Source organism: Nymphaea colorata, chromosome 1 (assembly GCF_008831285.2).
Source record: "Nymphaea colorata isolate Beijing-Zhang1983 chromosome 1, ASM883128v2, whole genome shotgun sequence".
Taxonomy (NCBI): domain Eukaryota; kingdom Viridiplantae; phylum Streptophyta; class Magnoliopsida; order Nymphaeales; family Nymphaeaceae; genus Nymphaea; species Nymphaea colorata.
The window spans coordinates 24517707-24544723 of NC_045138.2; the positions used below are offsets into that span (position 1 = coordinate 24517707).

The 27017-nt window shown below is 40.2% G+C and overlaps 1 protein-coding gene across 1 annotated transcript; it reads right to left on the minus strand.

The window, feature by feature from the left end:
- Window positions 1-11277: 11277 nt before the first annotated feature.
- LOC116249529 (uncharacterized) lies at window positions 11278-15074 on the minus strand. The gene is made up of 2 exons (XM_031622646.2): window positions 14462-15074; window positions 11278-11980 (listed from the first exon to the last, which is right to left on the minus strand). The coding sequence occupies exons 1-2, from the start codon at window positions 14744-14746 to the stop codon at window positions 11792-11794; spliced, it is 474 nt and encodes a 157-aa protein (XP_031478506.1). The 5' UTR covers window positions 14747-15074; the 3' UTR covers window positions 11278-11791.
- Between the last annotated feature and the right edge of the window lie 11943 nt (window positions 15075-27017).

The window sequence follows — 27017 nt, forward strand, 5'->3', positions numbered from 1 at the left end:
TACAGCAGCTTGGGCTTGACTTATGTGCAGACCTACCGCCAGGTCTGAGTGTCCTGGTAAGACTCCTGGAGTTTGACTAACAAGAATACAACTGACCAAGGGCCAGTGCTCACATGGAACAGGTTTGTGGATTGGATTCTCTCAACATGGCTGTGGCCATATGTGCAGCAATGCTTTAATCATTCTGGGTGCAGGCATGGACCCATGCTCACCTGGGTCCAGCCCAGTTTACACTGCAGTGTCTTGCATTCCACATATAAAACACTCTTAAAGTGGGGCCTATCCACATGCTTATAGTCAGGCCCTGCTCTGAGCTACTGGAACCCTCCACTTACTTTTTAAAGTCTTCTGATACATCCTAATCCCATTTTAAATCAACTGGGGTTTTGTTTGGGTTTGGTAGGTTCAGTTCACAGGTTGGATATTTGCTCAAGAAATAATTATCAAAGCCAATGGAAACTATTAATCACATGCCTTGAGCAGCGACCTCGACTTGTCTAACGAGAAAACACCTATCTTAGCTCCGAATTAGCGATAAATTTGGACTCAAACTAGTTTTAGGCTATCTGATTGTTTCAGGGAATGTCTCAGAACTTCTAAACCCTATCAGTAAGAAAGCATTCTTTGAGATTGGATGCCAGCCCTGAAACTAGTAATAAGTCTTAAGAACATGCTTATGCTTGTAACTTGGAAGATCTTCGGATAATATCAACAAGCATATTAAAAACTCTCAATTGAAAAAACACCTAGAAGTTTAGGGAACTATATTCAATTTTTCTGTGGTGTGACATTTTGATCAGATATTAGAAGAGGCAATGTTCTTAAAATTTCGTGAGTTTGTATTCCAAAACACTAAGATAGTTGTGAGATTATTAGCTTCAAGCACAATTACTTCTTTCATTGGATTTAGGTGCTGTAAGAATTTCAGAACTTGGTAAAAAATTTTCTCTAGAAAACAGAGGCACGGATTTTGTTTCCATGTTACCATGCTCATGTCGAAACACAACAAAATCATCAAGGAAGAAAAGAAATGGATTCACTAGTAAACACTAATGACAATCAACTTTTTAAAAAATTCTGGAAAGACAATTCGATTCCTCGGAAACCCCTGTCTACATCAGGCCACTCACTTCGATGTGAACATGGTCAGCCTCATAATTTTGTGAAATGGGCTCCACTCCTCATCGATTAGCTAGAATCTATGGACAAATGTGCAGTCGATTGAATATTAATACTTTTTTGCAGATCTTTTGGAACCCATAGAGTAAGGCCCGTCGGGCCTGAAGCCTCCGCCTCAGATCTTGGCTCTCTCGACTCAGGTCGTTTGACAATAAAAAATATTTTTTAATTATAAAATATATTTTTATAATATAAAATATATTTTTAATAATAAAATACATATTATTAAATTTTAAAATAATAAAAAAATATTTTTTTAATTAGTAACGGGCCAGATCGGGCTGGGCTGGGTCGACCCGGGCCGGTACCTCGGGTCCATCACCCAAGCCTACCATAAAGGTATGGCTATCTATTTTCTTCTCCTTTTTCTCTTGTTCCCTTAGTTATTCAAACAACAATAATACAAAGAATAGGGAAAATAAAAAACAAAATCAACCATTGTTGCAAATTCATAATAATAATAAGACCTTAGAGGGTGTTTGGCAATAAGAATACCAACATGGTATTCCATGAATTTATTCTAAAGATTAAGATACTTGAATGTGGTGTTTTATGAATCTATCTTGATTTTGAGAACAGATTCAAGAGATAGTATCGTACTAGTGTTATTATTGTCAAATGCACTTTTGCAAGAGTTGTAAAGTCTCATGAAGCAGCTCCAATTTTTATGACAGATACATGAAACACTACTTTAGTATTTCTATTGCCAAATGCTATCAATGTTTCGTAGGTGTAATATTCTAATTGTTTAGTCCCATATTTAAGATTGTGAGAAATCTTTAAAGGTTTATAAAGGGAGTTACTGGCATAAATAGTTGTCTTGGTTTCTAACCTTTTTGAGGTTGAACTCGAACCTAGTTGTTATAGTAGGTGACTAACCTTGAACTTCATCTTTTTATAGGGAGATGTGGTAGATACCGATCAACATTTGAGCCATTCCCTGTTTATGTTTATGGGTTTGCGTCTACAAGCACTCGGACAGGAAAAGATATGGATCATGGGACGTGGGACTCAAACCTGGTTTATAAACTTCTAATCCAGATCAAATTAGGGATTATGGCTGTCCAAATGTCATTGTTGGGTTAAATCGGGCAAACTTGGAACATCCGCATCTAAATATCCAATGTGACAACTACCTTATTTGTGTATAATTTTCAGTTTGGAATTATTATGTAAAATGTCTTTTCAGTTACATAAATTGGGTTTTCGCCTTGCTTCTTTTTCAAATAATCCTGGTACGACCCGATCCGCTTATCTGTCTTCTACATGAATAGCTTTATCCAAGTCAATGTCAAACTGTGCCAAATTAGGAAGCACTGGGTCCGTCTTGCCCCCGTCCAAGTGAAAGTAGGCGGGCCTAACTCTTTAGAACCTCGTTATCTTTCTGGACTAAAGTGTACCTAGTCATGTTGGATTTGATTGACACGGATCTGGATCATAGACGATCCAAAACAACAATACATAAAATCCTAATTAAACAAATCTAACAATATCTTAGCAGCACGAAATATGTTTATCCAGCCATGAAATTAAGCTTCATTTGTCTAGCTAGCTGATATATCTAATCTAATTAGGACCTTTCAAATTATTTTCTAATTTAATCTAATCTTTTTCAAAGTGAATGTTTATCTAGCATTTTCCAAAATGAAATGAGGTTTATTTATCTTAAAATTTAACTCACTCGAATTTTTTTGGAACCCCCAAAGGAGAGATAAACCGGCAAACATTGCCCTTTTTCGGTTCTTTGCACGCTTTCTTATTACTTTATGCGACATTTTTACACAGTAAAATTTAATATTGACATGTTTACGTGCAGTGGATGCACCGCTATCTTCTCAATGGTTTGGGCTATCCAGGTTCTTAATGCTCCACCTTTATCGGCAACGATGTTTCTGTAAAATTTCTAGCTAAGAAGGTGTAATTTAGAAAAATGTCTTATCATTTTGAATGCTTTAAAGTTTTATACATGATCCATTCATCTATAGAGTTTGGCTCTTCCCCTCAGCATCCTAACTAGAATCAAATCCATCTGGCCCGCAGGCCCATGTTGAGTAGAAGATTCAATGGTGGATCAGAAGCAATGGCGGATAAGGCTCTCTTCTCCCGCGAAATATGGAACGATAATTTACAGGGAAAGTGTGGCACACCAAAGGGCAGACGTGTTAAATACAACGGTCCCCAACTGCAGTGCTTCGCAATTCAACCTGTTCTCTACGTGATCATATCTACTGCATCGTCAAGCCTCTCACAAGCAATGGCTCCTGATCGTGAGGATCAGAACCCGGCCGCTTACCTGCTGCGCCACCTGTTTGAGTTGATTGTTTCCCACGGGCTCCGATGGAACCCTGATTGCGTACCCGAGGACATTCCGCGTCGCTACCAAGACTCCAGCGCTGACCACCAGCAATGGAGCAGTGATACGCCATCCCTCCTGCACGTTACTGAATCCCATCAGAGTATTTCACCGGAGCTGCAGACAAAGGACGCAGGAGTTATAGTTTATGGACACCTAGAAGAGAATCATCCCCAAAGAAGAGTGCAGCCTGTTGGAACTCAGGTTCCCATCATAGCAGAAGCAGCTTCATCTCATCCCCAGCTTCAGCTCAACGTCTTTTCTCCACAGTTTGCGTCTCAGCTGAACAACAACAACAACAACGACGGAGCTCAGCAACGGAAGCAGCAGCCCGTGTTTACAGAGGAGGGTCTACTCAGAAAGATAACTGACCTACATCATTACAGACCCTGCTTTCTTTTCAAGAAGAGATTAACAAACTCCGATACCAATCTGAGCCAGTGCAGATTGTCGGTGCCGAAGTCCGCTGTGCGTGCGAATTTCACGCGACCCCTCTTCTTGCAGGAAGAAATCGACAAGTTCCGGAGCAAGAATGGGCTCGAGGTCATGGCATTTGATCAAAACGGAGAAAGATATGCCATGAGATTCAAGTTGTGGACGTCCTGTGGCACTTACGTCCTGTTGGGGAAGTGGAAAGAGTTCTTGCAAAATAATAAACTGCATGGGACAGGGGAGGAAGTCAGAATCTGGGCTTTTCGCGACTCACAGACAAGGAGAATTGCTTTCCTGATCACATTACTTTGATTCTTTTCCTCCAATGGATACCGTTTTTCTTCTTCTCAGTTGAAGCAGTAGGGAATATCTTTAACTTTCTGTTACTTTCATGCACTGTAAATAGATTATAGAACCATACTCTGTGGTTCGCAGGATTACAAAACAATTGGTTTAATTTGAAGAGGGGAGTGTATATTTGGTCTGGTCTATAGTGATCTTGCGGCATCCTCAACCCCGTGAGGTCTGTGAATGAATTAAGTGCAAGAACAAACGAATTCTAGATTTTTACTTATTTTCATCCAATGTGACTTGTTCATCCAATTTTTCTTCATTGTGAGAAGGATCAGTAGGAAATTTGATTTAATCAGAGGGAACTTTGTTGATCTCTGCACATTTGGTTTGATGATGGTGTTGCCTGCAGCATCGTTACCATGAGGTCTATCTCAATAAGTTTTAGGCATCATGCAACGTTATACATTTGACAATGGAATCGTTCAGTGTGGTTAGTAGGATTAGTAAGAAATTTGGTTTAATTTAAGGTGGAACTTAGTTCTGCATCTGCTGTATCTCAGGAAAGAAGAAACATACGATCTACGTTTACATCTGCAATGAAATTAACCATATGGGAGCAAACTTCGCTTCCAAAACCAAAGGGATCAATATAATCTTTTTAATATGTGAATAACAGTTATTTTATTGTCCAGAAAAGTTTGACTGACGATTCGTATATCTTCCTATAGAACGGAATCTGTACATTCGAATAAACGTGTCTTAAGCTGAATTTTGGATTTTCAACGCCGAGGTATTTTGTATCCGATTAAGTTTATCGAAATTAAATAACTTTTCAATACATGTCGCTTCCGATTCACATCTAATATCTTTTCATTATGTACCATCTGTGAAAATTATGCAACCCATTAAGGTGCCACTCGTTCAATGCTGCATAGTCAATTTATCATAAATCTATTGTACCAGTAATATTAATGCATTAGTGGCATTATTGGAAGCAATATATATATATATATATATATATATATATATATATATATATTTTAGAATATAATACGGCAAGCTTGAAAAAACAAGAAAAATATGATAAATTTTTAAAAATTATAAAAAATAAAAAAAAAGAAAAATAAAAATAAAATAAGTGTGAAACTAATTACACGAACATAAAAGATAAGTAGAATTGCAACAAATAAAAAATATAAAATGAAAAAAAAAACTGCTTAACATTAAAAAAATGAAAAAATGAGAAAAAAGCATTAAAAAAGTGTTTTTACATTTTTAACGTTTTTTTAAGTTTTAAACAACTAGTTAATTTATCACGTTTTTTCGCATTTTTTTTTTTGAAAGAACTCGTTTTCTATGACTCTGGTTATAGTAACATTAAATGTGTATCACCGAAACTTTTTGGCTATTTTGAAAAGTTAGGGGATTGATTTGAAAATAATCTTGAAAAAACATACATTGGAAAATTGGATTTTAGTGTTGGGAATTCATGAAAAATCCCTAATGGTACATACATTAGTTACTTATATATATATGAATGAGGTGCATAAAAGATGTAGGGTGTTCTTTCGGTTTGATTCATGAACTCATATCATTAATTTGTTCCTAAGTTTCATTTTCCTGCTCAATGACACCATTTGTGTTTAACTACAATAAGCTTGTCGTGCGTTAGGCAGCATCATCGAATCTAGTCACTGGCGCAAATGCTGTGTCGTAGCTAGCAATTAATACCCTTCTAGTCTCATTTGTTTCATCAAGGGGACAACATGGACTCTAGTTGATACACGATTGTATAAGAAACGGCAACATATATAGATCTACATTAAGTCTTTTTGCAAAAGCATTATAAATTATAGATCTACAACCACCAATGATGCAGTGAACCCAAGTAACTTAATTACGGATTTGCAAAAAAATACTCACCCATTATACGGCACCAGAATTTACTTGTGGAGAACATTGCAAAATACATTCATTAGGTCCAAACAGTCGGTGACCATGGGTATTACACATGTTTTAGCTTCAATTTTTAAGTTATTAGCAAAACAAACTCGCACCAACACGGTAAAACTTGGATTCTGGTTTGGCACCTTGAGATACTTGATAAGCCTGCTGCCATATCCTTCTCTTGCGTCCCAAACACGTTAACTTTTGGATTTGGATTATCCCGGGAGCCGCGAGATTCTGTTTACACTTGCAATAATACCACGATCGAACACGGTAAATTTTCAATTTAGATCGATCGATTTGGATCTGGTACCTTGAGATATTTGCTGCTTGAACCTTCTTATGTCACCCTCCTTTGAACGCAAATGGTTTTGGATTTGATAACGAAGCTCCGAAGCTCCACGAGTAAATATGAAAACTCCTGGTGATTAAGCTTCTCTAAACCGGTAAAAAGCAGCGTCGTTTGATATACATGAAACCCCGCAGAGAATTTGGATAGAGGTTTCCTCCCTCGGATTGTGGAATGACAGTTTTCTGTTATGTACCGAAAGTTTGGCCCATGGAAGCGGGGACATGACATATTATATAGAAGGGTCCCAACGAGACCAGCATTGTCTTCCTTCCAAGCTTCATCAATGGCTTCTTCTCCTCAGCGGAATCGGACCTCCTGCCGGCTGCCCTACATCCTTGACGTGCCGCTCAGCTTCTATGAGTGGACCAGGTCGGACTGGCAACAATGGGCGCCCGATTGCATCCCCGACTCCCTTCAAAGTTCCCACCATGACTCGATGAGCAGCGATCCTCCATGCCTCCAGCTCGATGATGAATCTTTTTGGACTACTTTCATGGAGCTGGATGAAGATGCAGCAGCTCCAGCTTTCGATACTTCCCTCGAGCTGGATGAAGATGCAGCAGTTCTTGCTTATATGGAGATGGAGAATGTTGCTGCTGCAGGTCCAGCTTCCGATTACCGTCAAGAAAATCATCACATGCCGCCTGTTGGAACTCAGCTTGCCTTCAATGCAGGAGCAGGTCCGTCCGACCAACCCCAGCTTCAGCAGCAAAACCTGGCTCCTCCTCCGTTGCTTCCACCGCAGAATAACAATGCTAGAGCAGGTCCGTCTGACCAGCTCCAGCTTCAGCAGCAAAACCTGGCTCCTCCTCCGTTGCTTCCACCGCAGAATAACAATGCTAGAGCAGGTCCGTCTGACCAGCTCCAGCTTCAGCAGCAAAACCTGGCTCCTCCTCCGTTGCTTCCACCGCAGAATAACTATGCTAGAGCAGGTCCGTCTGACCAGCTCCAGCTTCAGCAGCAAAACCTGGCTCCTCCTCCGTTGCTTCCACCGCAGAATAACAATGCTAGAGCAGGTCCGTCTGACCAGCCCCAGCTTCAGCAGCAAAACCTGGCTCCTCCTCCGTTGCTTCCACCGCAGAATAACAATGCTAGAGCTCAGCAACGGCGGCAGCAGCAGCAGCACCCCAGGATGTTTCCCGAAGATGGTCCACTCAGAAACATAGCTGACCTCCTCAATTGCAGGCCCAGCTTTCTTTTGAGCAAGAAATTGACAAGCACCGATACCAATTTGAGTCAATGCAGACTGTCGGTGCCGAAGACCGCTGTGCGTGCAAATTTCAAGCGGCCCATCTTTTCGCAAGAAGATATCGATAAGTTCGACAGCAAGGACGGGCTCGAGCTCACCGCCTTTGATCAAAACGGAGAAGAGTACGCGATGAGGTTCAAGCTGTGGAAGTCCTGTGGCACTTACATCCTGTTGGGGAAGTGGAAAGAGTTCCTGCAAAACAATAAACTTCAAGGGAAGGGAGATGCCGAAGTCTGTGCGTGGGCTACCCGCCACCCCCAAACTGGGAGGATTATTTTCTTGATGACAGTTTATTGATTCTTTCACACGCTTCAATCTATACCGTCTTTTCTTTCTCAAGATTCGTTCGTTTGAAGCGCTAGGGGATGATATTCTTTAGCTTTCTGTTTAATTTCATGCTCTGTAATTAGATCATGGAATCATTCTTTGTGGAAACTTGTCTCCGTGAATGAATGAATCAAGTGCATGCACAAGAACTAAGGAATTTTAGACTTGTGCTTATTTTTGTGCAACATATTTTGCTTATCCATTTGTTCTTTGTAATGTGAAGGATTAGAAGGAAATTTGGTTTGATTTGCAGAGGGAACTTAGCGCTTCCCATGTATGTTTAGTTTGACGAATGTGCTGCATTCCGCAGTATCTTCACCATGAGGGCTCTATTAATGAATTAAATGAAAGAACTAAGAATTACGAAGTCATTTGGTATCTGTTTGTTTTCTTGCAATGTAATTCGACGATCGAGTAGAGCTCCGTAGTTCACCATGAGGGCCTTTATATGTCTCTTGGTATATGAAACTAATATAAATTTTTTGTGAGGTATGTGCAATTTAAATACATAAGAAAATTTTTCTATATAATCTGCCTTATTGTTCATTCTCCGGTTCGTCCTTTCCAAAATATATATTCCAAATCCCTTATTTTCTTATTAGTGTTTGCTCTCCTCTATACTTCCACCGAATTTATGAAGATAATCCAGTTATGGATACGTTGACGTATACTTCTCTCCTAAACCAAAGGGATTAAAATAATTTTTTTATATATAAATAAATAAGAATGCTTTATGTAACTAAGTTTTTCTATACATGTTTTGAGCAGATTTTTCATTTTCAGCATGGATTTCTCATGCAACTAAGTTTGTCAAAGAATAACTTGCGTTTATGTATCATATGTTAAAAAAAATACCCAACATACAATTTTCTTTGCCAAGTTTCAAAAAATAAAGATAAAGATAAAGATAACGCATGGTGCCCTTTCCGAAAGATAAAGATAATGCATGGTGGCAATGGCGATTTCCGCTTATCCACGCAAATCTACAAGTACTCGCAATCGTGTACAAAGACATAAGAGTTTACTTAAAGAGCGTCTTTTCAAAAAATATACATTTTAATTTTTAAATTAAATATTTGATATTATTTCATTAAAAAGAACTGCCAATATAACTTGCAAAATAGATTGCAAACACGCTACTGTGTTGGTCAACATTTAAGGCTTTCTAGTGGCTGCAACATTCGATGAAGAGCCAATACATTACTTATCTATCTATACGACCTGATCATAGAACAGTATTAGCAGCGGTCCTCAAAAATACTGGTAAATTAAATGGTTTAATAAACTTTAAATTCCGCTCATAAGTTTATTTTGGATAGGTTGATTGCTGGCTAACTTTGTTGCAAATTCCACATGTAATGTTGGTGCCAATAAATTATGTTGTCGACTCTCTTTAAATTTATATTAGTTATGGAAGATAATCAGTATCGAAACAAACTATTAAGATGCATAAATTCGTCGTAAATAAATCTAGTTCAACCTTTTGGTGAAACAAGACATAGATCATCGAGTAAATCATTAGTTAAGGCCCTTCTTTAAGTGACATAGTGATGGACAAACAAAATGAACCATCAGACCCAATCCATACAATTAATTTATAAGATGTTTGACACAATTCTAACAATAAAATGTATCTATTAGATGCTCAAGTAAATTTATATCCGAATACTTGAATTCTTAGGATTGGATCCGATCTATTTGGATCTATGTCAAACCTTTCTCACGAATAACAAAGTCTGGCAGATGAACATACTATTGGGGATACTGAATTCCTAGATTTGGATTTGAATTTTGGTGTTGTTGTTTTCAATCGGCTATATCTATGCCTAATAATACGTCTGGTAGGTTCCCCTAAATAAGGTTATTCGAATAAAATTTTCAATAAATTTAATTCATTGATGTGATATATGCAAAACTAGGGACACAAATGTCACGCACTGTTCTTTTTTTTTTTTAATATTCTAAAGTTCTCACCCGGGCATCGCGCAATGGGGCAGACGGATGGAAACCGTCTGTCAATTTTTTTTATTAGAAAAATAATACAAAAACGATGCTTCCGACGATGTAGGTCCTATATATATATATATATATATATATATATATATATATATATATATATATAGGCTATCCTCATCGGCAACGGTAGGTTATATAGAAATATATGTGGGGGAACTAGAATGCTGCCAAATGCGCTCACGGATATGTCGCTCCTGTCTAATAAACGCAAGCATGAACACTTTTGCGTAGAATTCCATTCTGTGACGCCCTCATGTTTAGGACCAGAAATTAATGCGCTATGACTACGAGGCTTGGCTTGAAATGACATGTGACCTGAAACTCCCCAAGGCCACGATACACAATTTTCAACAATGTGCAACAGATGATATAGATAATCATGATTCAATAATTTAAATGTGACAAGTCACCTAGCAGTATTCAAGGATAGTAAATGCCGTATGATTTCAAGAAATATTTTTGGACGGACCACCCAATCCAAATTTGCTCACCATTCAATAATAAACGTTTTGCCCTCCAATTTGCATTTTTTTTGTAATTAATTGCGCTTCTTCCAAGGCCTTTGCTTCAAAATTTTATATTTCACACACGAATATGGTATGTAGTACTTGGAAAATAAGAAACTTAAATTTGCTAAGTCCACTTTCACAGGGACATTAGATCCACATTCTGTTCACCTCGCTCAACCATCAAGCGGTACAGATCAACAGAAGCCAACAAAACTGAACCAACAACAGAGTGGACATTGCAAATCTTTTTGAAGAATATGATTTAGCAGACGACAAGACCTGCTCACTGTTTCCGATCGAGAGTTCCTGTTCATAACATAAAAAGTAGCACCCTTCGAGTTAAGTAAAACCAGTCTTACCCTCTGAAAAGCAAGTCCTGTTCACAAAAGAGGCCGAAACAGTCTTTATCCTTATGGCCAAGTTATTTGACGTCAATTTCACACAAAATCTGCCGGTTGGGATCAATACTTTCACCGATTTCACAAGTCCACTCCCCAACAGTGGCGCGGTCGCTAGTTCAAGAACTAACCAAATATATAACCTTTATAACACGATTCAGAAAAGATGCATCTCGCCAACTCCATTTTACAGGAAGATTGAAACCCGAGATACACGGAACTGATACTGGAAAAGATATCAGCTGTATCTAAGATCTGTCAGTTGGGACAAACAATTCTCAACAAAGAGATCAAGAGCAAGAATGAATGAGGGCTTGCCTACAAAAAATAAAAAGAAATTCTCTACTCATCATGTTCTGTAGCAAAAAGATAAAGCGCTATAGCACTTTCCTCAGTAGCCAAGAAGTACAATGCCCCACATCTTCCATGGATCTTTTCTGTCGAAAATGAGACGTGGGGTCATTCCCCAACATAATTTGATATCACTAGTAATTCACTAATTTGTACATGATATCTAGGCTGCCATTACAACGAACTTGCAGAAAGGCAAGCATGCAGCCCAATGTGAAGAAGATAAAAACTTGAAAATATAACATGCGGGTGCAGCAATGGCTGTGCACAGACCTTCAAGCAGACACAGCCAAAGGGGATGAAGCACCTCATCACTGATTTCCATTGGCTCCAAAAACCCCACCTGATTCATTACACAAAACGGCAGCGAACCAAATGAAAGGTTTACGTATTTGGAGCAGATTCAGAACAGAAATGCTCCCACGTTTGGGTGAAGTTAGAGAATGGGCTATGTTGATGGTGCGGCCATAGTACGTGTTCTCGGTTGCAGGGGATCGGCGCAGGATGTGCGATGAAGGTTGGGATCTGCTGGCCAGGCATTAACACTGATACACCTTTTGCATACACAGACATCTGAAACATAGCCGAACCAAATATCAGTGGAATCATGCAGAACCAAACAAAACATGAAATCATGGTGCTAATAGGATGAGAACGAGATCGAATGAATCCCAAAGCCAATATTCTGATAAGGCTTAACAAATACAATGCAGTTTGCGCAGCAAGCAGGGCAGTTAGATGCAATTAGTCTGAAGGTTTGTGCTTTTCAAAGGATTTAAGAACAAAGCCAAACATAGACCAAGGAAGCAAGAAAAAGTACACTTTGCAATAGCAGTTAAAACAGACTAGAGCTGGACTGAGTTCTCAGAGCAGCAAGCCAGCAAGAACGTATAAATTATGTGTATTGATTTTCAGATCACACAATGCCATTCACTGAATTATTAAAAGCACTTCTTGGCAAGTTGAATAATTTCCCTACTTGTTGAAGCAAGTCTGCTTGAACCTTCACAAGTTTTGGATTCATATGGAGTGCAGATCAAGTCACCTAAAGGATGATCTGTACATGTGAAACATCTCAAAGACCACACGCAAGAATTATGCCTGAAGCCCCATCAGAAAGGCAGTAAAGACCAATCACAGTACATGTTTACCCTGGTGCCATTTAACATTGAGAGGGTCACCTCCCAAGTATCCTAATCCACTCTCATTCATAAGTGGCAACTATAACAAACGTAGGAATGGTCCATACCAACTTCACAAGCTCTCTCAAAATGCCAATCATTCTCTCACATGGTGCCATAACTGCATTCACAAGCTTGCAAAAGGTGAGTCCTCGCATGAATTAAATGTAGACGTGAATCATGCATTCTTAGAGAAACCAAGCAGATGTGACTTTCTTTGAAATTTTCAAACTTAGACATCTATCGCAAAAAGTAAAGTTTCTATAATGTATCGTGAAAATCTGAGATATTTGTACGGGAAGGGTTAATAAGGCATTAATCATGCCCACCTAGCCTTGTAGTCTGCAATAAGTGTATAAAGAACATATGTAAGGCTATGATTAAAAAACTACACGACCAATAAATACTAGAAGCCCTTTTCATCAATAAAAAATATATAATAATGGGTGCAAGCAATATCATATATTCATATGGATCTTTGGAAACCTTTGCAATAAAATTGCAATGCTTCTAAATATCGTCCATGCTTGACAAATTTGTGACCCAGATTTTTGAACTTTAAGTTAGATGATCATGACCACATAAAACCAAGCCGGGCCCAACGGGCCCTAAGCCAGCGAGCCCTGTCTGGCCATCGCCCAAGCACCATCATGAAGCGGTGTGAAAGCCACCCCAGCCAGCAGAACTTATCAACCCTGTTGGGTCAAGGAGGCTCATGTGGGGTCCCTAAACCTAGAATCCTAAGTCTACTCCATCCCTCCACGGCCTATCTAAAGTGGCTTAACAAATGGTGATATCAGAACTGTCACCACTAAACACCAAGCTTGGTCTGGAGTCTGGACCCACTTGACGCAACCACCTTGCAGCCCTATTAATCATTGAGACTTTGTTCCTTCTGCCCCAGAATAGAGCGAGATGCCTTGTTTCTTGTTCCATTCCCATGGATACAAAGCCCCAGTTACTCTAACCATGTCTGTGGTGCTGGATTAGGTGCAACTGCAAATTGACTAAAGAAGAAAAGAGAAGTAGCGATGGGAAAGCACTATGACAACGTTCCACAAATCCAAGCAGAGCCTCAGAAGAATGGGGCAGGCGCTCTTAAGGTGACAGTTTTACGCAAGCTTAAGAACTAAACACAAAACTTTATTAACACGATCCACAATCCAGACCAAAAGGAGGAAGAATCGAAGACCAAGAAACATAGGCTCCAAGCAGTCACTCGAACCGAACCATCTAATATTGTTCAGAGGAGAAAACCATGCAAGCTCCGCTCTGCAATGCAACAACATGAACCGCCAAGATGGTATTCTATACCAGAACCAAGCAACACCATGATAGAGAAATACTGGTGCCAATGCAACAGCTTGTTTGGCCCAAATTCCGGATTTCTCACACAAAGGCAGTAACGTGCTCATTCTCTCTTCTCAATCCAAAGAGACTCGTCCAGACAAAGATTAAATCAAGTTTTAGATAAATCCAAGGACATAAATTGTGAAAATTCAGACCAATCAAGGCTGCCCAAGTTCAGGAATTATGCCACCAACACCAAACGGAGAATCCCTTTCTTTTTAGGCAAAATGACCAAAAACAAACATTTTCCCACCAAGAAAGTCCAGGAGCTCCTGATTTTCACCGTAAAAACCAACTTTGGGTTCTCCTTTCAGGCATCTGAAGCGATTGCACACTTTCTGCCGAGTCTTAAACAAGGACTGCGAATTTACCACCACCAAGAGAATGGGGCAAATCAATCACCCAAAACCCAGAAAGCATAACTCCCCTTTTTGTTTGAAGGGAGACCAAACTCCACAAAGGTGAAAAAGAGGCAAAAAATGGAGGGGGAGGGGGAGGAGAGATGAGAGGAGAAAAAACTCACGGTGGGAGGGGATCCCTCGAGCTTGCAGGGGAAGGCGTGGGCCAGCGGAGCCTCCGGATCGCCTAATCCACGAACCATAGCCGGCGGCTGCTGCTGCTGCGACCTCTGGCGCAGGAATCTCTCGAAAATGGCCATGACGAGGAACATGGAGATGAGAATGGCAGTCGCCACAAAGCCGAATGAGATGGCGTTCACGGAGCTGTCGAAGTGCATCCAGTGCTCCTCCCTGCTGTCTGCCAGGGAAGGAGGGAGAGGGGGCTGCCCCCAACTGCTGCCCTCACTCATTTCCTCCTCTTCCAACACCCTTTTCTCTATTTACAGAAATCAGCAGACTGCACTCTCATCTCTCATTGTTGGTCTTTGCTTCTCTGGCAGAAATCATGCTGCCGGCCAGAAAGAGAGAGAGAGAGGTGTGGATAAAGGGGGGGTGTTACAGGGGATTTCTAATTGTTGGGGTGCATACCTTAGTGGCAGAAATCATGGTGGCGGTACAGTCCTCTTCTTCAATCCAAGAGAAAGAGAGAGGGCAGTAGCGTCCCAATGGAGGTAAGGCCAGCGGTATCAGCTCACGGTTTCTAGTGTCAAGTCCACCCTCACTGACCCGTCGGCCCAGCACTGCTCGGAGGTGTTTATATAATAGTGAGATATTTGGAAGTACCCTCACTTTGTGGGGAAGTCACGGTGGTACCATGTGTCCCTCCTTGTGTCCTGGCCGGCCTTTTTGGGTTCCAACTTCAGCTGATTCGCTGTCCCTTACTAGTTCTGTATGCGTTTAGTTGAGCAGGGATCCGTTCATCATTGGCATACCATTACCTGTTACAATTGCAGTACCAACTTTATACGTTATCTATTTATCTAATCCCTCTTCCCTTTAAGCTTTTATTTAATTGTATATAAACTTGTGTGTGTGTATATATACATATACAAATGTATTTGAAGATGGTATTAGTTTGGATGATGAGTTCAGCCATGTTCAAGTCTTCGACCTTATGATGGCTTTCTTATCTGCTAACTGGACCAGTCTGGAGTGAGGAGCCACACTTTTTCCTTTTTTTTTTCTCTCTTGTTTACTTGATCTCACGATGTTGGTAGTGTAAATTCCCTTGCAAACAGAATCGGAAATCCAATTTGCAACGTAATAATATTGATTTCATGGATAGAGAAACTAATAAAATTGTATGTCTAACTTTAAATCGGCATGGAAAACAAAAAATGTTCTTGTTTGGAAGAAAGAAACTCAAAAGTTTCTTATGATTCTCTTGGGGATGTCAATGCTAATTTGGGGTTTGACGTGCGGTAAAATGAAGCTGTCGTGGTTGCTTGTTGTATATGGTTGGATCCTTTTAGGGAAGGATAGAGGATGATTTGTCTGCATAATGCACTGTACGCTGGCTAGCGGACCAAACATTGGCCCCCATGGTGGATTCCTTCATAAAGCGGTTCCTTTATAATTCTGTTTGTAGCTTTCAAGTTGGTGAAGGTCCTACTAATCTTGCAGAGTGGTTACTGGTGGTGGCTTATTGGCCCCATCCATGTTTCCTACCTGTTAAATCTTGAGTTAAGTTCCTTGCCAACTTGAAGGTCTCAGAACAGCTTGAGGAAAGTTATACGTGTATATTATACTTTATTTTTTTTATACAAGTGGGGAGCAGATGCAAACAAGTTCAGAAGTGAAAAGCATACATTCCAAAACTCGAGATCTGAGTCCCAACCTTGTTCTTCTGCAATTTAAGCTTTTATATAGTATCATGGTAGTTAGTGGCAGTCAATGGCAGCGCCACATGTGGGCAGTTGTCTGCGCTTACCCATATAATTTGATTTATTATATAATCACCTCGCCATATTTTACTATGTATATGAGGAATTATCAGGAAAATTTGACCTATCATGTATATACCTCGTATTTGAGGCATTTAAAATTATTTTCAAAAGTTTAAAAGTACATATATATAAAGAGGCTACCCAGATCATCTTGTTTTTTCTAAGCCAACTCACATCGACAGGTGTGGCGCCTCATCTGCGTGATGATCATGAGATTGCTACCACCGGTAGCCTGAAAGAATAATTAAGAAATGCCATTTGACGCATGAAGACATGGCGGCGTTGGACCTGCTATGGTTTGAAAAACATCCCTACGTTGAACACTCCGGCAGTGCACCAGCAAAATGTATGAGTGCGAACCTGAATCTTGTTGGAAGGCATCAATATTTTTTTAATATGTGAACAAAGTTTAGTTGTCAATGTATCAGAGACTAGTTTTAATGACACATTATTCTTTTAAAGCGGGCAAGATTTTTCTGTGAATGTACAAGTGACGCGTGAAGGGATGTAAATGGGCCGATAAAATCGAACCATTGAATTGCAATCAAGAAAAAGCGGCTTCGAATCCTAGTCATGAGAATTTGATTGGGTATGTGGTCGAAGTGACCGAACTCGAGGTTCGATAAGAATTCCATCTGATTATGTCATAAATTTTAGATCCAGTTCAAGGTTCCTACTTCTGTCTCCCAAGTTAAACATTAGTTTGAATCCAATTAAAGATGGTGCAAACGACTCGATTCGTCCTCATTGTTTTCTAAGCTGACATCAGTATCTTCATCTCATTTGTATGCTGATGATATGAAGACATAGTACCACAAGAGGTGAAGATAAGCAAGTTCTTTGTCAGATTAATATAAAAAAAATTACCTAAATATTATGGATGAACTACCACCGGGAAAGGGAGAATATTGAAAATCCGGCGAGGTTTTGGTTCCAAGCTCCGAAATCCGAACCAGCGCGCCGGGGGAAGGCATGGTGGCATCTCGGAATTTAAGGGCAATGTCAGGGCCAAGGAATGAACTGAAGTTCAACGGGAAAGAAATAGACGGAGACTCGCGACCCCCGTCTGAAGCAAGTAAATCGGAATTCTCAATAATAAATAAATAAATAAGCCCCACTTTATATATGAATCGCGAGGTTCCACTGGCACGGCGGACGTGGAAGCATCCGGGGCGCTGAAAAGTCCACGTAGGCTCGAAAATCGAGATGGTGGGAACTGTTCACGGCCACGTGTATAACCCATGGGGTCCACCTGTGGGTCCTCGAATGCAGGGAGTGTGCAGAAAGGAGTGCCCGAGGGTCCACATTTCTTTGACCGTCAGAAAATGGTAAAGAAAATGGCGAAAAGGTTAATTTGCAAGACCCATCTTTCATAATTCAGAAGGCGGCCCTTATGTTTCTAAGTTTTTGAATACGCGCGCCCAGCTTAAGTTTTGCCGAGGACTACCAAAATGAAGCTCAGCTGGCGACTCCTATTGGAAATAAATAAAAATACGTCGGTTTTCTGGAAATATGGGAGTGAGGCTCCCTGTTCTGTAAAAAAACGAGAAAGCAGTCGCGGGGCTGCACGCTCGTCTCGCTCGAGCTGCATACCCACGCGTGTGAAGTCACGTGACATACCTGCTCCTGTACGAACAGCGGGAAGCGTGTTACGTACGCAATCACTGCGCGGGCGGGAAGGGCCCTTCTCTTTCTCTCTCTTCTGCGTCTAGGGTTTCGCTCGCCGCGCCTGAGGCGACTGCGACTCCTTTTCTGTTTCCCTTTTCTTCTTTTTCAAGTTCTCCGCCGGTGGTACGGACGAAGAGAGGGAAGAAAAGCTAAAAGGAAGAAGTAAACAGTAGTAGTATAATGAAGAAAGCTTGTTTGACCTAATCTTCTCGCAACAGTGATTTCGTCGTTGTTATTTCGGATGATATCTCTGTTGTTTCTTAAATATTTATTCTTTTGGAGAAGAGAATCGCGATTTACCTGTTAGCTTTGGAGATTTGATCGAGCCGGCTTTTTGTTTCCTTCTCATTTAAAAGTGTCGTAGTTTGTGATTTTTTGTGGACCGCGGATATAGACGGAGTCTCGGGCCTCTCGGCGTCTCGCCATCTCGGCATCTAATTCTGTGATTTGGCTGAAAAGACACCGTAAATCCCGCTGTTGCTCCCCCGGAAAAGGACGGGAGAGGTTTTTGTCGGTTCTTGGCTTGGAATCTCTTCTTCCTTTCTTTTTCTTTTTTCTTTGTGTGTACATCGTTTGAAAGGGAAGAAAGGAGAAAGTCCACAAGCTCTCCACAGCAATGGTTCTCTGGTGAGCCTCTTCCCTCCCGGTTTCTCCTCTATTTCTAGATCTAATAGATATTTGGCTTCGAGAGACGAACAATGGGATTATCTCCGTCTCGATCCTCTCTGGTCCGCCTCGTGACCCCATGCTCTGGGTGGGGCGCTGCTCTTGAGGGCGGGAGCCGGGAGGAGGAGGGGGACCCACCGGTGGACACGGCTACCCATCAATCAGGCTCAGCGTGGGACCCGCACCTCGCTGTCCTTCTGTCTACTGGGAAACGGAGGCAGCCGTGTCTCTACTTTTAAAGTTCTACGACTGCTTTCTTCCATCGTTGGCTTTCCTTCCCTGTGTGGACAACCATCACGTGCGTAACACAGTAACTCTGGTGTTCAGAAGGCTTCATTTTTGCGGAACAGTGCGTGTTCATGTTCTCGCCGTTTTCTCCCGCGTGTGCTTCCAGAGAATCGGAGTCCTTTCTGGTGGCGGTTGAACCTGACGGCCGTCTTCTTCCGGTTTGAGTTAGAGTCCGTTCGCAGCAGTGGCACCGATGTGGAAAGACTGAAAACATTATTTTGTTCGGCCTTGGCTAACATACTGTTCGGTTAGTATGATAAGTCAAGCTGAAAATCAACTTAAGGTCGTCTCACATCGTTAGGTGATTGAAGAATTTCAATCATGGGTTTGTTGCTGACAAAATAACCACATTAACTGCATTTGCAAGCTCACTTGCATGTTTTTCAAGAGAAAAGTTATTAACTTATTCATCAACAGTTCCTCTGTTCGATTGTTGAATAAATTTGAGAGAACATGCATAACAGGATGTTTGATAAAAAGAACATTATGTTTTGATAATATACTGTATTCCAAATTCAAATAATAGGTCATTTTCCAAGTCCCATTAATCAATGGCCTCGCCTTTCATTAGTGAACTCTCCCTCATTTTGTCATTCGATTGCGGCGGCGTCTACATTTTGCGGCTGGGTGATGGTGTCGTTTCGTCCTTCCACTTTCTTCTCACCTCTCTTATTTCGTTGTTTTTTGTTAGTTGTATTGTATATTTTCTTTTTTGCGGTTTGTTACAGTAATTAAGAAACTACTTGTTCCTAATTTTTGTATCTAAGGAACTTCTTGTTCTTAAATTTTGATATACATTTTCATTTTCTTGACTCTTTCTCTCTCTCTCTTCTTTTGTTTACGATGATCATGTATAAACAATGATCATGTATTCCACATTGGAAAGGTGGTAGTTGAACTGCCCATTAATCAGATTCAAAACACTGACATCAAACATCAATGTCCATATATAAATCAAACGTTAGACAGAAGAACATGGTGAAAAAATTGAAAAGAAAGACTACTTTGTTAAGCACAAAATATTCTGGACAAAACGTCATTTTGCTTTTTTGTTGATTCAGACGGCACATTATGGTATATATTTATTATTAAATATGCATTCAGTGCGTATTATTGTTTCTTTTCCCCAAATTAACGGTCCAAGGTAATCATAAATGCTAACAGCTTGGGCTTTTCAATGAAAACCGGACTTTAATTAAATTGATGAAATTCTTGTTCCTTACGCATTGTACCATTTCCCTATCGCTGTCCAACATAAAATTGACCACATTCTGTCTCAAAATAGACTAATCATTCGGGTAGCCGTTACAACAGACACGCTGCCTAGATCTCTGTCTGACGCGAGGCTTTTTAGTGGCGGATACAGAGCCGCTCAAATCAATGCCGATATAGATGTAAACCGTTCCGACCAGGGTCCGAGACATTGTTTACAAGATTCAACTTAATTGGATCTTTGTTAATTTCATTTTGACTCGTAGTCAAATTTAAACTTGAACTTTTTAAAATTGAATCAAGATCCGATAAATGTAATGAAAATTTTACACATGATCAGGTGGAATCTGAATTGGGTCTTAAATGTCATTCAAATTCAGTCACATAAACCATACATTTAATTCAAGTCCAAGTCCCACGATTTAAGTAGACCCAGTTTTGGATCAGTAGTCAAATATTTCCATCTCATTCACACTCCGACTGTCGTCGTGTTTGACAAAACAAGAATTAAAATTAGAGAATTGATGACTAAAACCATCAAAGACATGTGCCCTAAAGAGAGATGAAAACATTATAAAATTCTACAATCTTATTTCTACCTCCTAGGATATAATCATTATTCTTGAATTTTGAACCTATAATTTCAGAATCAAAGCTTTTTGTTTGATAAAGCAATTCTCATGTAATCAAAATGTAGAAACACAATCCTAACCTCATCAAACATCGCTCAACATTCCAAGCTTTTTCATGGTGTTGTAACACATAGGGTGGTCCTCAGGAAAACTTTTAATATAACTCTATTAAGCAGTAAGTATGGTACAATCTTATGTTAAAAACTTTCATGAGAACTTCAATTCCATATGGAGTACTCTGCTCTTCTACATCTTTTCGATGTCCGACGTGCTTTCCCAAAAAATATTTAGAATGATAGCCAATCATAAGCCGGAGTGTAATCTTTTTTCTCCACCCTTACTCGATCATAACTTCATCCTACAAAACTTCATTGTCTTCATTCATTGGGCGTGAAGCCAAGTAGATATTCAATTCAATTCAATTGGCCACAATGCGGTCCCAAATGGGTCAGCTCGGGTATGAGGGATTTGTCATTTCAGTGGTACCAAATTTGACTTGGCCCCTATCTCTAATATGATGTACTTAATTTCCAGGATCCAAACCGCTTGCTTCATTATTGATCAACATATTGGTATTGTGCAGGACGATGCTCATGATTGAGTAACAGGAAAGGCAGTCTCAGTACAATCGACCACGTAGAATCTTATCCCCTTTAACGCCACGTTTGTAGCCCTTCCTTCTCCTGAAAAATCATCATTCAAAATCACAGAGAATATTTCTCTCATAATTTGAGTCAATGGCGAACGAAAGGGAATGGTGCGTTTGTGTCTTACATGACATTTTGATTCTCAGGTGGAAAGTCGACCTTCAAGACTTGGGAAACTGATTCCCCACGAGTGTCTGTCTAGCCACAAGTGCTGTCAATTCGTTTGACCTTTTCTCTTGTTTTCTTTGAAGTTGAATTGGGATCTTGTATATGATCATGCATGTCTAGTTTCTTGGTAAAATTCACACAGGGATGTGAATCTGATCAATCTGGGCTGAGTCTTTTAGGTGAAAGAAATAAGATCGACGACGGTAATGGCGTCAACCATGGGATGAAAATTTCAATAAAAGATATCAAGGATCAAGTCAGAAAGAATTTGAATGGATGACAATGTTGGAATTTATTAAGGAGAACTGCAACCAAGCTTAGCTGGTTAATAAGGGCCCATAGCAGGATTCAGATCCATATCCATTTGACAATTGCACACAGATTCAATTCAAGGCAATAACCACGGCTACATATAGACTTTTCCTTTTGAATGGTTTGGACATAAAAGTGCATTTAATCTATTAAGCATACGAAAGTCTGATGTTTTAATGTATTAACCATAGGCAACTAGCACATACCAACCATGGGAAAAGAATAAAAGCATGATAATTTCTCATCGTTAGGCAACTTCATGATATATTATATATCGACGGTAATCATGTTGTATTTAGTGTAACTTGTAAGAGGAACGTACCATATAAAAATGCATGTGGACGTGCATGCATTTATATGTGCATGCATTTGTACTTGAGGAATGACATAGCTTTGTTGTTGATGCCGTGCGCCTGTGGGTTGGGTAGGGCGCACATATAAATGAGGCTGTCATGTGCTTTTGCGGGGTTGGGTCTGGACATCTTACCATGCATGCTCCCATGTGGGTAGGCATGGTATGGTACGTGTTTGTTGGTCGGTACGTGAGGGTCATTGATTAACTCGCTTGCATGTGTGCATGTCTCATTAGTTTTAGCTTCATTACAGCCTGCACCCATCACGTCCTTTTGGACTTAGAGGCATTCACCGGGCCCAACTGCCCAAAGCTTAAATGGACCCTGCTGGACCCATAAAGCTCATCATGAAATGGACTCGAAGTCAGGCGCCCGAGCTGTCACGGCCGGTTCTTGTCGTGGGCTTGCTGCGGATTGGCCGGACATTGAAGACGACCTTCTCAGGCTGCCATTTTTAGTGAAAACGCTTTCTGGCATTTATCTGGATCAAGGTATTCCAATTGTGGGATCTTGTCCGCCGCGAGAGATTTAACTCTGGTTAATTGTTCATATATATATATATATGTATGTATGAAGAAATTACATTATCAACATGTAGAAGTTTAATTGAATGGCGCAGGTCCGGGGGGCAGACCAGGCCGAGGAAAGAAGCTAAGACGCACCTATCCATGTCTTTGTGGAGGTGGGTTCCACCCACATGATGCGGTCTGCGCTTAAGTGGGTACGAGACCGAGGTACTGGATCTGCCTTCAATGTAGCGGGCTTTCTTCTCTTTTTCATATGTGAAGTGATGTTTCTTATAAAGCTATTGGTTCCCTTGCCATATACGGCAGAAACAACTTGAGGCCTAACTTTAGACAAATGTGGCACGTAAGTTTAAGACTTGAAAATGACAACCATGCACATTAAAAGCATACATGCTGCCGATTCAAACTTTATTGCAAGGCAAGGAAAAAGTAGGTTATTTACTTGTTCATGGAAACAGTAACAAAAGCTATCGTTTTGTTGCTTCGCCTTTCACCTTCCTATATCTCCAGCTCCATGAATCTCTAATCCCAACTTGCAATATACTGGTAACTCTTTACTGCTGATGTTGTTGTTAGTAGTATCTTGTTTTTAATTTGGGATATAAGAGAATATATATAAGTGTTACCAATTGTCTCCTGGTTTTGTGGTAGCACCAAATGATGCTATAGATAAATGTTAAACAACATGGTCATGAATAACTAGAGGTTATGTGGCAAGCAGAATAGTATATGAATTTGTCTTAAAATTGGGGCAGATTCATGCAGCGCTTTGAAATCTGTTCTATAAAATTGTCCCAACTTTTAATAGACATTAGTGAAACGTTTTCAGGCCATGAAGACCACTTTAACTTGACTTCCTAGAAAAGCAGGCTTTTGAAGCTGGAAACTATGTCCTTCTCTTAAAGCAAGAGAAACTTAGGGAAACTCATTCGTCATTAACCGAGATTTGGATTTTTTTCCTTTTTAATTATGGGAAGCTTGCATCTTAAGTAATTCCTTCCTCCTTTTCGATTGAATTTTTTTTTTCATCGTTTTCTTGAAACTTATTCTTTATATAAAGTACTTGGGTCAGAGTTCTTAAAGGCATGGGGGCACGACTGATGCGGTTTATAAAAAATAAACCTGGCCAAAAGCGTTAGTGCCTTTAGAATGTCTGAGGTCAAAAAGATTTTAAAAATTTGAGAATGCCAAAATATATTATACTCTTTTACTTACAATTTGAAAGGGAAGTATAGATCGAAAATATAGGAATGTAAATATAGCTTCTAAAGGTCACTCAACAAATATTACACAAAATTTGCAGATGTACTTTCCAAAAGTTTTTATTTTTTATTAAAATTTTAAAACTTGTTGCTTAAGAAAAGGTTCCAAGATAGAGCACATTCACTCTCTTATGTATTAGTAAAAAGCAAATGCACACAAACAGCATCTTTGGAGGCTAAATATTATTTAAATAATACATGCACAGAAACGTAGGGGCCGACCTGTCCATGCATTGCTGCTATTCTCAGTTTTACTCTTTATTGCTTGAACTCATATATATATATAGCTTCTTTGGGAATGGTAGCCCTCAATCATCGTCACTTCTTTTTCATTTGTATATGGGCCGGTGGGATTCTCATGGCAGTGCCAACAGTTATTTAATTGCAGAAGTTAAACAGATTTAAAAGTTCAAACCTATTTATGTTGATGAAAGTAAGATGGTCGACAAAGAAAACAAGGAAACCTCGACATATTAATGAACAGTGTTCGGAACCGATCTGGCCTAGACGTTTCTTCTACACAATGTTCGCATTTAATGACTGGAAAGTAAAGATCTAGTTGCATCTTATTTAGATTTCAAAAGTATGTGTCATCATCTTGTGAATAAGAGGTTAAGATTTTGAATCCAGGGCGCACATGGGGGAGGTCAACTGTCATCCCAAGAACCCATGGTGCTCTACTCCAACTAGGGCTGCACAACGAGCCGAGCCAACTTGGGCTACACTCGAACACCCTTGAAAAAACTCAGCTCGTCGTTTATAAACAAGCTAAGTTCGAGCTTACAAAGATTCTCAAAACAATAAACAGGTCGAGTTGACTTGACTCGTAAACCGGTACTTTATGTAATATTATCAAAACCAGTTTACCAAATCTAAATGAGTTAAACGAGTCGAGTTCAAACTCGATTTTGTGTTGTCGAGCCGAGCTCAAACTTGCTATAAGGAGGTCGACTTGAGTTTTTTGAGTTGAGCCGAGCTCGAGCCGGCCAAGCTTCGGATCAACTCGGCTCGTGTGCAGCCCTCACTTCAACCATGTCTCAACTCATACTTTTTTTAATTATTATTAATTATGTTGAATAAACACACCCAGGTCAAGTTCAACAGACTTTTTGCTCGCTCCATAGCATAACACTGCAAATGCCCTCCTCTAGGGCATAAAGCTGCTCCAGCTTGCGGTAAATGTGACACTTACGATACTCGAACAAGTGACCAATCTTCTACCAACCACATGTAAGGTGCGTACTTAGTTTGAGCTTTCGCGTAAATTTCTTAATTATGTATTTAGTGTTTTATGAAAAATAAATTCTGGTTCCACCCCTCTGTCAGCATCCAACAAGTAGCCAGGTCAGACCAGAATCCCTCCACGACAGCTCCAAGATCCATCAGTTTTCTGTTTGGTCCTAATGGACGTCGTCAGATCCAATAGAGTGCACCAGTATTGACCGATCCAGAGAGAACATGGTGAATCATGTATGGTTGGATCCCCGTGGACATAAGATGAAACCCAGATGGCCGGATCTGGATGAGAAGCATGGCATGTTCCTGTATATCTACCATGTTCCTCAAGCTGCCGCCCTCGTGAAAGTGCAAATCCTATTTGTTGGACTTTAAAATCGGATCAGATTGAAGCCTACCGCTGTAGCTGGCCAATGAAAAAACATAAAAAATTACATTGACAAAAATAAAAATTTTTAATTGCGCCATGTAATTTTTGAATTTGAATTCAATTTGGCCCTACCCGAATCCAGCCCCTAAAAAAAATCCTAGCTCCGCCCGTCGGCTGGGGGTTTACAAAATCCCTCCATAAACGGCTTCTATATGCTCTAACTTGTGCAAAGAGTTGACGATTGAACTAGAAGTGTCCGGATTTTAACTGAATGCTGAAGCTCTTTGTTGAATGCAGAAGTCTTACTCAACCTTAGAATCAGTGTTTTGGGCTGATGTCTCTTCAACTTGTATATCGATGAGGAGTTGACGCCTTCGTAATTGAAAGTTTAGAATGGTTTCTCATTCAACGTACTTAAAATCTCCATGAACATTTGCTTTAATTTTAATGAAAAATACTGATGCTTTTTGGATGATCTTATGTTGTGCGGGCGCACCTTTCTTGTCCACAGGCAGCAGAGAAGGAAGTCGACAATTCACTCCACTTTTTCTATCGCGGCGAGAAAATGAAGAATGCCCAGATGGAACAATCCACAGATGAAGGCAAGCCAAACGCTTCTGATCCCTTGCCTGCAGAAACGCCTGTAGGTTTTTACTCTTTCCAGAAAAGGCTGAAAAAAGCACACACCTTGGTGCTTTTCTTTTGCCAGACTTGGGATTTGGGCTTAAAAACTTCAACCAAGCTGAAAAGGGACAAAATCTTCAATCCCCGAGGTACGCTTCTCCCGGCAGAGATTGGTGGTGGTCTCCCTCACCCCAGTCGGGATGTGGAAGATAAAACTGAAGATCAAGTCCTTAAATGGGAGGTGCCAAAACAAGAAAACAGTCATTTATGTCTCCCATATGATCTATCAAAGGTTTAACTCGCCGTTTTTGGGTTCTTTCTCGCATGTTCAAATGAACTCGGGTGAAGTTTCCCCCCCTTTGCGTTCTTTTAAATAAGATTCAACGAGTAGTGTATTTTCCTGGCTAAGACAAGAAATTCATGGTTCTCTCTGACGCCGATATAATGATGGCAATAATTATGACCAGTGTGATATAATGACGAGAGGAATAGTGATAATAATGAGGAGTTGAGGTTCAATATCTTGGTGGACATTCAGTAGTCTCAAGTCTGTACTGTTAAAATCCTCCAAATTTGAGTCTCTGAAAATCAATCCTGATCCCCAACCGAACTGGTCCTCAGGATCCCCATGTGACTCCAACAGCCTACTGCCGATTCATGTAGAGGTAGAATTTCTCATCAATCATCAAGGAATGATAGACCATTTGAAGAAGCCTACCGCTGTAGCTGGCTAGATACGTGGTCTTCGTTCGCAGGCACGAAGCAGACGA